Source organism: Nothobranchius furzeri, chromosome 7 (assembly GCF_043380555.1).
Source record: "Nothobranchius furzeri strain GRZ-AD chromosome 7, NfurGRZ-RIMD1, whole genome shotgun sequence".
NCBI classification, from domain to species: domain Eukaryota; kingdom Metazoa; phylum Chordata; class Actinopteri; order Cyprinodontiformes; family Nothobranchiidae; genus Nothobranchius; species Nothobranchius furzeri.
In genome coordinates this window covers 35,101,064-35,116,607 of record NC_091747.1, presented here as the reverse complement: position 1 = coordinate 35,116,607, position 15,544 = coordinate 35,101,064, and the positions used below count along the sequence as shown (strand labels likewise).

At 43.2% G+C, this 15,544-nt stretch overlaps 1 protein-coding gene across 1 annotated transcript; it reads right to left on the bottom strand.

Annotated features, from left to right (window-relative positions):
- Positions 1-11,278: 11,278 nt before the first annotated feature.
- Positions 11,279-13,969, bottom strand: LOC129167028 (zinc finger BED domain-containing protein 5-like). The gene is made up of 3 exons (XM_070553430.1): positions 13,197-13,969; positions 12,198-13,001; positions 11,279-11,351 (listed from the first exon to the last, which is right to left on the bottom strand). The coding sequence occupies exons 1-3, from the start codon at positions 13,967-13,969 to the stop codon at positions 11,279-11,281; spliced, it is 1,650 nt and encodes a 549-aa protein (XP_070409531.1).
- Positions 13,970-15,544: the final 1,575 nt, after the last annotated feature.

Genomic DNA, 15,544 nt, shown 5'->3' with positions numbered 1-15,544 from the left:
CAGTCTGTGTCTCTAAGCTGCTTCAATCCACAGCCCATCTTTCACCACAGTCATTCATTCATGCATGTGTGCCATGTTTTCTCCTCTCTATTCACACGTTTATCTGATCCATATCACCTCATCTCTCCTTTGGTCTCAGTGCTCTGCCATAATCCTTTCACCCCCACCTCCACCCTCCTCATCCTGCTTTTATCTGCCCTCACTCTCTTATTTTAACTCATTCTCTCAATAATGGCTTCATCCCTCTGAAGTACTTCAGCCATTCACAAAATACTCTTTCTTACCTCGTTCAAGATGTTAATCCACTCAGAGCTGAGGAGACTCAGCAAGCTCAGGGGAGTTCACACACACACACACACACACACACACACACACACACACACACACACACACACACACACACACACACACACACACACACACACACACACACACACACACACACACAAAGTTTTGTGGTCTTTTTCAACCTTTACTCGTTTGGCACCTTTCACACATCCTTGTGTAACATGATGTCTTTTACATTAGACACAATAGAATGAAATGCAGCAGACAACAACATAGATTACTGTTTAGATTAAACCATGAGACAGTATCCATGGACAACCAATGGTGGAACAGAAGTACCTGCAAGAACTGAGGAGACGCAAGTTCATCAGTACATCTACTAATGGTGGTGCTGCTGGTAAGATGACCCAGCCCTTCACCTGGAGACTGACCACCCAGTGACTCTCGAAGATTCCTGAATTCATTATTTGTGAGCTCCTGAGTCATTCATTTTTCCTTGACTCTACTCTAAAGGTTCAAGGATGTGTCCCTCCTACGATGACTCCTAGCAGATTAGTAATGTGCCTTCATTAGGAAGATCCTTAAATGTGAACCTGTGGAAAAACATCTACCTGTGCAATTCATACCTGTCAGGTGTGCCGTAATCAATTACAACCTCACCTGCTCCTATGTCCCTTCAGTCTGGTGCTGCTTGGCTACTCAACATCTCAGGACCCCCGTTGCTTCCCAGGATCTGGACACATTATAGAAAAAGAACAGCTCCATACCATCCTGTGATGTCACCACCATCATACAGAGGCTTGTTCGATTTCACCTATCAGCTCTTGAGGGTCAGGAGTCCTTCCTATTCCTACCGTTCACCTCAACTTCAGTTTCAGTCACTTTAGCACTCCCATTTTGGCCTCATGACCCATGGAGCCTATGGGTTAGGGTTTCTTTAAAGGAACACTTTAAAGAAACACATTAGATACATCAGATCTCAATATGAAGTTGGATATCTATACAAATAACGACAGGGCAATGTCTTAGGAACAAAAGGATGCCAAGTCTTTTAATGGAAATAAAAGTTATCAGCCTACAGAGGGCTCAATTGTGTAGACACCCTAAAATAGGAGTGAAATGAACATGTGGCAGGCTAGTCCATTATTTCAAAAACTTAATTTCTGCAACTCAAATTGCTTTTCAGTATCTTGTGTGGCCCCCACGAGCTTGTGTGCATGCTTGACAACGTCGGGGCATGCTCCTAATGAGACAACGGATGGTGTCTTGTGGCATTTCCTCCCAGATCTGTGTGAGGGCATCCCTGAGCTCCTGTACAATCTGAGGAGCAACCTAGCGCCGCCTAATGGACCGAAACATAATGTCCCACAGATGTTCTATTGGGTTTAAGTCAGGGGATCGTAAAGGCCATTCACTTGTTTCAATTCCTTCATCCTCCAGGTACTGCCTGCATACTCTTGCCACATGAGGCCGGGCATTGTCGTGCATTAGGAGAAAACCAGGACCTACTGCATCAGCGTAGGGTCTGACAAAGGGTTCAAGGATTTCATCTCAATACCTTATGGCAGTCAGAGCACCATAGAGGTCTGTGCGTCCCTCCATGGATATGCCTCCCCAGACCATCACTGACCCACCACCAAAGCTGTCATGTTGAACGACGTTGCAGGCAGCATAACGTTCTCCGTGTCTTCTTCGGACTCTTTCATGTCTACCACAGGTGCTCAGGGTGAATCTGCTCTCGTCTGTAAAAAGCACAGGGCGCCAGTGGCGGACTTACCAATTCTGGTGTTCTTGAGCAAATGCCAGTCGAGCTCTACGGTGCTGGGCAATGAGCACAGGGCCCACAACAGGATGCCGGGCCCTCAGGCCATCTTCGGGAAGTCTGTTCCTGATCGTTTGGGTAGAGACATTCACACCAGTGGCCCTCTGGAGGTCATTCTGTAGGGCACGAGCAGCGCTCAGCCTGTTCAGCCTTGCACAAAGGAGCAGGTATCGGTCCTGCTAATGGGTTGTGGACCTTCTACGGCCTTGTCCAGCTCTCCGAGAACAACTGCCAGTCTCCTGAAATCTCCTCCGTGTTCTGGAGATTGTGCTGGGAGACACATTAAACCTTCTTGCTGCAGCACGTGTGGATGTGCCATCCTGGAGAAAATGGTCAACCTGTGCAACTTCTGTGGGATTAAGGAATCACCTCATACTGCCAGCAGAGAGCCAAAACTAGCACGAGTGGAAAACCAGCCAAAAAAGATCAAGAGGGAGAAACTTGAAATAACTTCTACATGCTAAACCTGTTCTGTTTTGAGGGTTTTGTAATTGTTGCCACTTTAGTGCACCTGTCGTTAAGTCCATGAACACCAGTACAGCTGAAAGTGATTAACAATGCCCTCAGCTTCAAGAAACCAAGAAATTATCAGACAGGTTTAATTGATTTCATGCCAAGCCCAATAAAAAAGTGTTCCTTTAATTCTTGATAGCTGTGTACATCTATCTATCTATCTATCTATCTATCTATCTATCTATCTATCTATCTATCTACATATATATATATATATATATATATATATATATATATATATATATATATATATATATATATATATAATATATTGGGTCCTGATGGTGGGCCTGCAACCTGTGGGTGTCCCCCACTTCTCACCCAGTGCCTGCTAGTCTTTTACACACACATTTATATTCTTAAAATTGCTGCAGCGGTGTAAAATATGTTTCTTATTTCCCTGTGGTTGTCATGGCAACTCTAGGTTTCCTCATTTGATAACTTTCAAAGACAGGGAAACCATTTCAGGGCTGATTGAACTCAGTAAAATGAGCTAACCTGGATCTGACTAACTCAGAGTTTACTGATAGAACAAGTGTCTGCAACCATTTCAGTGAGAAAGATATTTTATGTATTTGCTACTTTTACAAAAACGTGTTTGTCAATTGCCATAAAAAACATTTGATGGATTTGCTTCCTTAAGTTCCAGATAACAATAAAGGGGTTGATGAGTCCGATGATCTAATCTGTCAAATCCAGGAAGCCACTGCAGAGGATGGATGAACTGTTGTAAAAGAGTCTAACCATGCTCACAAACAAAGGCAACTCCGTCACTCATGCAAACATGCAGAATTTCATCGCTTCAGTGAATCAGTAATCCCAACAAAGCCGGCTCACCCTGCAGAGCTGCTGGAGCTTTAGATTGAGTTAGGTATGCTTGAACACACGCATACGCAGACGGTGGTGCAGCAGCAAACACCTGTCCAGGTCATAACACCTGTGTTTGTGTTCCTGTTCACAGTCAGCTGTGTTAGGCAGAGTGCTGCAGGCTCAATGGGACTCTGTGTTCATTGTTTCACGCCGTGTCACTGTCCTTCACATCAACCACAAGACAAAGCTCTCACAGGAACACACACCTCACTTTCATGCAGAAACCAGGGGAAGAACCGGTCTCATCCGACTGGGCAGAATTTGACTGGTTTAGAGATTTGTTTCATTTCTTAACTGATTACAGATGTTTTCAATAGTCTTTTATGTGACTCATACTGCATTCACACTTGAATCATTAACAAATGTTTAAAAGCAGTTTTACATGCATCACTGTTAGTTTTTTCTGATGGTTTTAACCATTCAAAACGTTGCAGACATTAGAAAAATGCTCAGACTAACTCTGGATGATTTTGCTGGAGGCAAAGCTTGCTCTGTTCACCAGGTTCTAACATGACACACTGGTGTTCCCAGATCTCACAGCTGTCATTGGTGACTGCATTCCAGGAAAGCCACAGCTTCCTCTTTATTCTGCTATTATGGGTCTCTTATATGTGGCTCTTTCTGCTTCCTAATCCTGGCAGAAGTCGCACTTCGATTCAGTTCCAGCTCTTTTCTTAGCCTTTGTTATCCTTATGAAGCTTACTGGACCTCTTAGGTGTCACTGCCTTCCTTACAAATAGAGTCTGTGGAGTAGCTTGTATTCAGATATAACTCATCCTAGATTTCATAAACCTGCCCTCTCCACCACTCCTCCTCTCTTCCTCTCTCCTGTAATGCTTAGATCCTCCTCCTCTTTAATCCTTGATTAGAGAAACAAAACAGAAGAGCAATAACTAATCTAAGATGACATGCTCCTCCAAACCTCCCATGTTGTCTCCACCTTCCTCAGAATTATCGAGTACTTCTCACCTTCCCCTGACCTCCTGGGTTATCTTGTTATGTTAGATTAGAAATTGTCCAAAGTTATTTTCATAGACTCTGAATATAAGACATTTGGCAATTGTTCTGTAAAAGGTCTGAATTTACATCCTTCTCTAAAATGTGTTATAACAAACCATTGAATGGAACCAGTAAAACAAAATTTAACAAAAATGATTGCATTCTAACCAAAACCATTATGAATGTTTGCACAATTCTTACCGCTCAGCACCCTGAATTCAAAAGAGGCATCATTCACGCACAACTGCTCTTCCTCATCTCATCACACATGAGGAAGCAGCAGCAAACCCCGACTGTTAGCCACAAGAGGTGTGTTCAGAATCTTTATTACATAAACATCAATGAGAGATGGTTGAGTTAATGCAAAGGTGGAAGATAACAAAGGCCACAATTCATCAACAAAAAGCCAGACTGGGATGCACACACACACATGCATGCATGCATACACACACACACACACACACATGCATGCATGCATACACACACACACACGCGCGCACATGCATGCATGCATACACACACACACACACACACACACACACCCACATATGCATGCATGCATAGACACACACACACACACACACACACACACACACACACACACACGACTTCACTGACATTCTCATAAGGGGCCACAGGTTCTGGCAGGTACAGCCAAGCCTGTTTTTTGTACAGCACCTTATAACCTTAAGTGCTTCACAGAATCAAAATACAGCAAAAACAAAACAAATAACATAAAAATGCATAAAAAAGAGAAAAGAGAGGCCTATTGGTCGAAGTGATCACTCATTCCCTCATCTCCCATTCTCAATCATAACAACCTTTTTGAACAGTTCCAGTCTGGTTTTCGTCCTCGACACAGCACAGAAACAGCTCTTGTTAAAATCACAAATGACCTTCTCATGGCAGCTGACTCCGGTTTTCTTTCTCTACTCATCCTTCTTGATCTTAGTGCAGCTTTCGACACCATCTCTCACTCAACCCTTCTTAACCGGTTAGCTTCTCTTGGTATCACTCACACTGCTCTCGCTTGGTTCTCACTGGCCGATTTCAGTCTGTTCAATTAAAATCCTTTTCTTCTCACCCTGTTGCTGTTTCTGCCGGTGTTCCCCAGGGCTTTATCCTTGGACCTCTCTTATTTATCATCTACATTCTTCCACTTGGCCATATCTTTCGCAAATACAAGATAAATTTCCACTTCTACGCAGATGACACTCAAATCTATATCTCCTCTCAACCCGATGCTATCTTCCCTCCAGTCTCCCTATCCAGCTGTCTCTTTGAGATGAAATCATGGTTCTCTTCAAACTTCCTGAAACTCAACAGCAATAAAACCGAAATTCTACTCATAGGCAAACCCTCCACGCTGAACATATCCCCAGCATATCAATTAACATAGAAAATTCCTCCATCCTTCCTTCCCCCCATGTAAAGAGTCTTGGAGTCATCCTTGACAGCACTTTATCATTCAAAGCCCACATCAATAACATCATTCGCTTAGCCTACTTGAATTTACGCAATATCAACCGACTCCGTCCCTCTCTCACTCCTCATGCTACAGCCATCCTCGTACAAAGCCTAGTCACTTCTAGGACTGACTACTGTAACTCTCTCCTTTTTGGTCTCCCCCATAAATCCCTCCATCGGCTCCAACTCCTCCAAAATGCTGCTGCACAGATCATCACTCGTAAGTAAGTAAGTAAAAGTTTATTTATAGAGCGCCTTTCACAGATATAAATCACAAAGCGCTGTACAACATGAGTCAGATCAGGGCAAATACATCTAACCAATAAAAACATCAGAAAAACAATAGCAGTGATAAAATAGTAAATAAAATCATGAGTAAAAACAAAGTGAAGGTGTGAACCCAAACAAAGCCATCTTTTAGAACATTTAGGGAGGGAACACCTGGATGAAAAGGTGAGTTTTTAGATGATTTTTAAAGACCTCTACAGTGTTAAAGAGACAGAGGTTTGAAGGCAGATTGTTCCAAAGTCTGGGGGCAATAGTCTGAAAGGCCCTGCCCCCTTTGGTTTTCAGTCTGGTTCAAGGAACAGCCAGGAGGTTTTCAGATGTGGATCTAAGGTTCCATGAGGTGGTGTGTGGGGATAAAAGCTCAGATAGGTAGCTTGGAGCCTGGTTGTTGAGAGCTCTATAGGTCAGGACTAAAACTTTAAACTGTATTCTATATTCTACCGGGAGCCAGTGGAGGGACTGTAAAACTGGAGTGATGTGAGCTCGTCTGCTGGATTTGGTTAGGAGTCTGGCTGCTGCATTTTGGATGGCTTGAAGGCGTGAGAGGGAGGTTTTGCTGAGACCAGTAAAAAGAGTGTTACAATAGTCTAAGCGTGATGACACAAAGGCATGGATGATTTTTTCCAGATCTGCAGGAGAAACCAGTTTACGGACTTTTGAAATGTTTCTCAGTTGAAAGAAACAAGAGCGGGAGATGGTTTTGATGTGTGAGTCTGGACATAAAACTGGATCAAAAATAACTCCCAGGTTTCTAATGTTGGCCTTGGCTGATTGGCAAAAAGAGGCAATTTCTTGCTCGATTTTTGGCTGAAGTTCCGGGGGTGCAGCGATCAGGATCTCTGTCTTGTTAGCATTGAGGACAAGAAAGTTGCTGGACAGCCAGTTACTGATCTGGGTCAGGCAGAGTACAAGTGTGGCCAGCCTGTCCAACTGGTGTGGCATGAAGGACATATAGAGCTGAATAAGATCAGCGTAGATGTGGTAGGAGATGTCTGGGAAAGACTGAATGATGCCAGCTAGGGGAAGAATATAGAATGCGAATAGTAGAGGCCCTAGAACTGAACCTTGTGGGACCCCGCATGTTAGAGAGGCAGTATCTGAAGAGAAGGTTTCGGACTTCACTGTGAATGTTCTGTTGGTGAGATAAGAAGAGAGCCAGTCTAGAGCAGAACCTGAAATCCCAGCCAGGGCCTTTAACCTGTTTAGTAGTACGTTGTGGTCTACAGTGTCAAAAGCTGCACTGAGGTCAAGCAGGACCATGACAGAGCATTTCCCTGCATCAGCAGCCATCAGAAGGTCATTATGCACCCTTACTAGAGCAGTCTCAGTTGAGTGCTGCTTCAGAAAGCCAGATTGGAAGGGGTCAGAGATCTTTGACTTAGAAAACCAGGATCTGAGTTGGGTTTCAACAAACTTCTCAAGTACTTTGCTGATGAAAGGTAGCTTAGAAATGGGCCTAAAGTTACTGGTGGAGCTGGCGTCAAGGTTGGGTTTCTTTAAGAGAGGAGTCACTACTGCATTTTTAAAGTAAGATGGTACCCCCTATAGAGATCACATCAGCCCTGTTCTTCAGCGTCTCCACTGGCTGCTTACTGAACACAGAATCTCATTCAAAGTCCTGCTTCTCACCTACAAATGTATCCACTGTCTCACCCCTCCTTACCTCTCCGATCTCATCCATGTTGCTGTCCCATCTCACTACCTCAGTTCTTCCTCTGCCATTCACCTTGTGGTTCCTCCTGCTCATCTCACCACCATTGGAAACAGAGCTTTCAGTCGCTCTGCTCCTCGGCTCTGGAACTCACTTCCTCCTGACATCCGAAACACTGACACCCTCCTCTCATTCAAATCCAAACTCAAAACTCACCTGTTCAACCTGGCTTACACTCTCTAGCCCACAAACTCTTTACTCTGAAATTTATAGCATACTTTTTGTAATGTTATTGTTGAAATTATCTTATTCTTATTTGTGTAAGTTTTGTCATGTTTTGTGAGGTGACCTTGGGTTTTGAAAGGCGCCTATAAATTAAATGCATTATTATTATTATTATTATTATTATTATTATTATTATTATTATTATTATTATTATTATTATTATTATTATTATTATTATTCCAGACAGTTGCACCCTGACTTTGTATAGTTTTGATCTATGTGAAGCACTTTGTGTTCACTTGAGAGTGCTACGTAAATATCCTTTGCTTACTTACTGTCAGCTGACCTCAGGTGGTACATGCACATTACAGGCCAAGTCATGTTGGACCTGTGGGACCAAATCTAAAATGTAAAGACCAGTTTTGGATCATTTCCATGTAAATCTTTCAGCTAACCAGATCACAACCTTTGTGACAAAGTAACAGAGGAGCTATCCATGGTGCTAAACTGTAAATTACTTGTTTTATGTCTTTATTTTCTTTAACAACAACAATAAGAAGAATATGTTGAACATCGTTTCACAACAAATATTTATTTATGCACTAATGATACAATTGTATTAGTTCCGTCTAAACCATGTTTTGCACCTTAGATTCATCTGGATTCTGCTCTGATGCTTCATCGTTTGAGCTAGAAGCAGGAGTTAGCTCCCTGCTTTCATAATTGATCCTATTGCAGTGTATTCCACTGCTGAATTCGTGCTGCAACCCAGTCTGTGGACATGATGCTTGGAGTTTATTCCCATCTGCCACTTCCAGCCCCACTAGGATCACACCAGCTGTGGAGCATGCTCAGAGTTGCGTCTCATTTAGTGAATGTTCTGCAGGGTGTGTAGAACAGTACAAGCTCTTAAACGTCAGATGTTTTTCTGACTGTTCCTTTATTTTGGTGTTTGATGATAATCTGTTTAGAGGTCTACATGCAAATTGTGTGTGAATATGCACGTTGGCTCTTTGTGGTGGTTTTCTTGTTCAGTGATTTCTTATTTCAGTATCACTGCCTTCACTGCTCACCTCATTAAATAACTCCAAAAACAAGAGTTTGCAGCAGAGCCGAAGATCCCTTTATTTAATTAAACAATGCTATAGAAAAATGTTTAATCAGATAAGAATGACTTTATTTCCTGTTGAAGCAGAAACATGTCTGCTTTAGCTTTTTTTTCCCTTCAGTCACTGATGCAAGCTATTTTAACTGGTTGTATTAACAGTAAGTCAGATGTATTCATTTAAAAGTAAGTAAAATTATTCTATTTTTATTGGACCATTAAAACATTTTTAACATTTTGACATGGTTTTTAAAAAGCATTAATCACATCTAGCTTAAAGGCCCTGTTGTGTTTCTCTGTCGCTTTCAATGGATATTTAGAAAAGTGAGCTGGACTCCGTCTATCTTTGTGAGCCTGTCGGAGAGCCCTTGCAATGACTGATGCTAGTGTTGCATGTCTCTGTACCGATGCAGATGGAGAAGTGTAAACAAGCCTTTAGAGTGGACCTTTACAGGACAGCCTGAGGTTCACCATTGTCTAAGACATTCACTGAGAACGTAATCTGTTGGGGCCTTATCCTTGATGTACTTGTGGATCTTGGATGTGTCGTCTTGGACAGTGGCTCACACACTCGCTAGTCCCCGGCCACCTTCCTTACAGCTATTGTACAGTCTCAGGGTGCTGGACTTGGTGTGGAACCCTCCAGGGTTTCCTTCAGAAGGTTTCCCTTATTAGCCTGGTGGGCCACCAGTCCTTGCTTTGCCCCCTGCCAGGTCATGCATAACTAAACGAACCATGTGCCCCTGCCCCACTGTCACGGTCTGCTGGGCTGAGCAAATTTCTCGGGGAAACCCTGCTCTCCAAGCATGGTTAGGAGCTTCTGTGTCTTAACATCTGTGGTCCGTATTTCTTCCTTTGGCCAGCTTGTCATTCCTGCAGGATATCTGATTACTGGCAGGACGTAGCTGTTTATTGCCCAGATCTTGTTCTTGCCATTGAGCTGACTTCTTAGGACTTGCCTTACTTTTTGTAGGTATGTGGTTGTGGCTCCTTTCCTTGCAGCTTGATTGAGGTTACTATTTGTTTGTGGGATGCCAAGGTACTTGTAGCTGTTCTTGATGTCTGCTATTCCTTCTAGGAGTGAGACCCCTTCTGTATGGACTACCTTCCCTTTCTTTGTCACCATCCAACCACATTTCTGCAGTCCGAATGACATTCTGAAATCAGTGCTGTAGATCCTGGTGCTGTGAATCAGTGAGTCAATGTCTCGCTTGTTCTTGGTGTACAGCTTTATGTCATCCATGTAGAAGAGGTGGCTGACTGTGGTTCCAGTCTTGAGTCGGTATCCATAGCCACACATGTTGATTGTTTGGCTGAGGGGGTTCAGACCTATGCAGAACAGCAGTGGGGACAGGGCATCTCCTTGGTATACGCCACATTTAATAGAGACTTGTGCATTTCGTCCCAAGGGTGGTTTTCCACAGCCTCATTGAGTTCGCAGTGAAGGCTCTCAGACTCCTATTGATGTTGTTCAGCTCCAAGCATTCAATGATCTTTGAGATGCTTGGCTAGAAGATCGTGAGCAACTATGAGAAACAATACCCATCAATGCAGCATGGAGAGAAGTGAGCCAACTGTCAGAGCTCCAGAAAGGCACAATGAAAAAACCAGGACCCAGGAACTACAGCCAGAAACCCATACCTGAAGCACTCAAAATGACCAAACACTCCAAGCCTTGGCCAGCTGCCTAAAGAGATACACGAGAGAAAGTGAAGCCGGATAAATAAACCGGCTCTTCTGAACTCAACCAGCTAAAATGTATTCTCAGCAGCAGGGAAATAATAAGAGAGCAGACCCATCAAGGCTGGAGACTGAACAGTACTGGAAGGGCATTTGAAAGAAGACCACAGTAACCTCCCTGAGCAGAACCCTGTATCCGTCACTGTGGCAGACATCCAGGAAAGAGTCAAGTTTGAAAAACTGGACAGCTTCTGACTTGACCCATGCCTATGGCGTGACTTGTGGCAGAATTGTGAATGCATAATTATACCTTGGCGCAAACGAGGGTGGTGTCATGATCACATGTGGACTTATTTATTTGTTTATTAGCTTATATTTTAGGAGGATAAAACCACTTGAGATGAAACATTTCATTTACGAGTGGGTCTTCCCACTGCAGAGAACTAAAACACAAGAAGACAGAGGTGGTACACTATAGCAGGGGTTCCCAAAATGTTTCAGTCCGTGACCCATAAATTAACAGTTTCAAAGTCTCGCGACCCCCTGGAGATGAGTGAAATAATTAAACACACGTGGAACTTAATCTTTAATAAGTGTACTGAAATAGACAGGTTTAGAACCCTCAACAGGTAAATATGGCACAAATTTACATTTGAAAACTGTAAAAGGTGACTGAAAACATTCTTGCTGTTGTGCAAACTTTAACATGTAACAATCCTTGGCAGTTTTGATAAGAACAAGGCAGTCAGTTAGCATTTTGGTTAATTTTCAGCTTCTAAAGTGACAGCAACTCAGTGCCACAACAATCTCCACACTTTCTCCCTAATTTTACTCTCTCCCGTCCCCCTCCCTGCACATGCTCACACATACACATCATTGCCATGGCAACAAATGGACATGCATCTCTGCCTCCCTTGAGTAAACATTTCCAGAACATATTAAAACAACACTCCTAAACGGGTTACAAATGTTTGTAACAAATGCAATTCTTGATGAAATCTTAAAAAATGTTAACGGAAAAGTGCTTTCATTTCAATGTAGCAAAAATAAATAAATAAATAAATAAAAAACTCATGCAAAGTCACAAACAATGTAATACAGAGGAACTTTGTTTCCGTGCTTATTCACATTTTCAGAATGTATGAGATGGGTGGGCAATATGCTTGGAGCCGAGTAAGTCCATTCTGGGTTTAATTTTAGAGATGGCCACTCGAAGATCATCCTGCACGTTAAGACGTGATCTGTATTTAATTTTAATATATGTGAGGGTTGAGAAAGTCTTTTCGCACAGGTATGTGGAGCCAAACGGCATCAGAATGTCAATCGCAGCCTTAGAAAGCTGTGGATATTCTCTCTCAACTGAAATCCAGAACTCAGCAAGCATCTTTGAGTTAAAAGCACTCTTTAAGGTGCGGTCGCTTGACAGTTCAACCAGTGCGTCCTCAATGTCGGATGACAAATGATGTGTGCTTGTTACGGTGAATGGGGATCTTATCCAGTCATATTTTTCTGGAGCTTTTTCCTCAGGAAAAAACTTGATAAAGTGTTCCAAGAGGGTTTGAAGGTGCATGGTGATATACCCCTTAACGGTGTTAACACACAAATCATTTTCCTCCATGAACTCCTCCAGTTCAGGAAACATGTCAAAACAGCCCGTTTTTACTCGTGCAGACCACCGATCCAGTTTCCTTTTGAATGCATTGATTTTGTCATTCAGTGACATGATGTTTGCGTTTTCAACTTGTAGTGATGTGTTTAACCCATTCAGCTTGTCAAATATGCAAGCCAAGTATGCTAGCATTGTTAACCAGTCAGGATCAGTCAGATGGGCAGCAAGGTGAGATCCGTGCTCCAACAAAAATAGGCGCACCTCATCCCGCAGCTCAAACAAGCGCCTGAGAACGTTTCCCCGTGACAGCCACCTGACTTCTGTGTGGAAAAGCAGACTTTGATGCTCTGATCCCATTTCGTTGCAGAGAGCAGCAAACAGTCTTGTGTTCAGAGGATGGGATTTTATGTGGTTGACAATTTTTGTTGCACTCTCAAGCACCGTTTTAAGCTCTGGGTCTAGCGATTTACTCGCCAGAACTTCTCTGTGGATAATGCAGTGCGTAAAGTTTATGTGTGGGGCCACTTGTACAACTCTTGCTTTAAGTCCTTTATTTTTCCCCAGCATTGCTGCAGCACCATCTGTGCACACACTGATGCATTCATCCCAAGACAGCCCCTCCTCTTTCAGTTTTTTATCAATTTCTGTGAAAATGTCCTCACCTGTGCACTTTGCTTACAGTGTGGTGCAAAACAGCATGTCCTCGTGAAGTTTTCCATCAAAACTGTATCTGACAAAAACGAGCAGCTGTGCAGAGTTTGCGACATCTATGGATTCATCTAACTGCAAAGCGTATTTTCCTCTCTTGACTCTGTCAATCAACTGAGACTTGATGTCCTGCGCCATCTCTGTGATGCGCCGGGATATTGTCCCATCAGACAGCGGGACCGCTTTCAGCTCCTGGGCTTGTTTATCTCCATGCATTATTTGGCTCATTGCGATGGCAGCAGGTTTTATTAGGATCTCTCCGATTGTGTGCGTTTTTTTTGCCTGTGCAATTAAATATGCCACCTCATATGATGCCTTTTGAGCTTTTGCAGAGATTGTTTTCTGGTTGGTCATAACTTTCTTTTGGCTTTGAAATGCTCTCTCTTTTCGACGGAAGAAGTCTGCTGGTTTAGCTGCAAATGAGGAGTGCTTAGTTTTCAAATGTCGGAGCATTTTTGCAGGCTTAAAGCTCTCATTTGCAAGCAACTCAGTGCACAATACACATTGGGGGTATTGTATTTCATTTATAACAGTGCACGTAAATCCATACTGGAAATATTCCTCTCGATACCTGCGAAATTTAGGCGAAGGCTGATTCAGCTGCGCCTTACGTAGCAGCTTATGGGCTCCTCCTCCCGCCTCAGATGTGGAAGGTGGATCCCCGCTGTTCTCTGAGTCTGCTGCTGCTGCATGATCAGTTGGCTTCTGTTTGTTGTCTCTAATCTGTGTTAACCAGCGCTTCATATTGAATATAAACCATATTACCGTAAAACTTTTTGGAATATTTCAGTTGTTCAGAAGAAACGTGTTTACCGCGGCACTGCAAAGTAACCCGTCGGTCGCAAATTGAACTGCCGTAAAGAGCCTTGTTTCGCGACCCAGCAGGGGCGTATTGCGACCCCCGGGGGGGGGTCGCGACCCCGGAAATGGGAACCCCTGCACTATAGAACAAAACAAATTCAATCCATAAATAATTACTGCAATAAGTTTTGCTTTGTAAACAGAATCAGCTGAGATGGTAAACTGGATCGATGCAGAGCTCCATGAGCTTCTCTCCGTTAGATCTGGAGCTCAGATCACCAGACAGTTCATAGGGATGGTGGAGGACAGACACCTTTAGGAGCGGTTTGTCAAAAAAAAAACTCACTACATGCGGCATCAATCGTAATAAAAAGCAAGTCATGTCCAAGATAAACGGGAGTCCATGGCAGTGCAGGGACCTCCCCGTACTGCTGCCATCACATAATGTTTTGTTAAAAGGACACGATTGCACCATATTACTGCCACGGTCTGACCACTTCCAAATGTCCTAAGGCTCCCTGATGCCAGCTCAGCATTGCGGCAAGTTGGCGGCATTGTTTTCTAAAAGAGGCTTTTAACACCTCATCATTGGGTGCTCTGTTGGTTTGAAACAAGATGAATGCAGTCCGGATCCATCATGGAGTTGCCTTCAGTTTCCTGTTAGGTTTGTCTTGTCTGATGGTGCTGGTGTCTTACTGCACTGGCTGTCTGTCCATTTTAGAGTTCATTTTACACTATTTTATGTTTTAAGTCAGAACTGTCTTGCCCCATCACTCCCTCATCTGGCTCACTCAGGTCACGTGACTAGCTGGTGCTGAAGCTCAGACGGGTCAGAACCATTGCTGTTGCTCCTCCCAAATGTAGGCACATTAAAAAGAGGCCTCCTCACTGGAAACTTTCAAATAATTTTTAAGACACAACCCTTTACTTTGGTTTTCAAATCAATAATTATTTATTTGATTTGATTTAATTTCTGTTCCTTTTAAGTTTTTGCTGTGTTTTTCCTCTATTCGTGTTTTTAGTGTATTTTATTCTGTCTGAAGCTTTTTTATGCCTTTGTGTCAGCTGTTTTTAAAGAGCTTTATTAATAAAGTTGGCTTGGCTTGCCTAGTCTGCTGACACACTGTTCATGCCTTCTCATACATCACATTCACGATCTTCCTGACGGTGGTGTTTGTGTTTATGGGAACACAGTGGTGTGAGTATAAAAGGAGCTACGTTAACACTCGGACTTCCTGCTCAGATCTATTGATTTGTCCAAGAGAGAGGAGTCCACCGCTGACCAGCAGCTCAAAGAGAAGGCTTATTGTCTGTCCACCTGAGTTCATCCTGTGGGTGTGCTCTGTTGACAGCAGTAATTGCTCGTACTCACTGACTCATGAAATGTATTTGCCTGACCTTCATCCACTGTTTTGCTACCTGCAGAAGACAACATATCACACTGCCGTGCTCCGCAGCATTTTTCAGTCCTTTAGCTCTGGGAGGAAAGGCAGGAGAGCTGGGAGGCTCAAAGGTTTG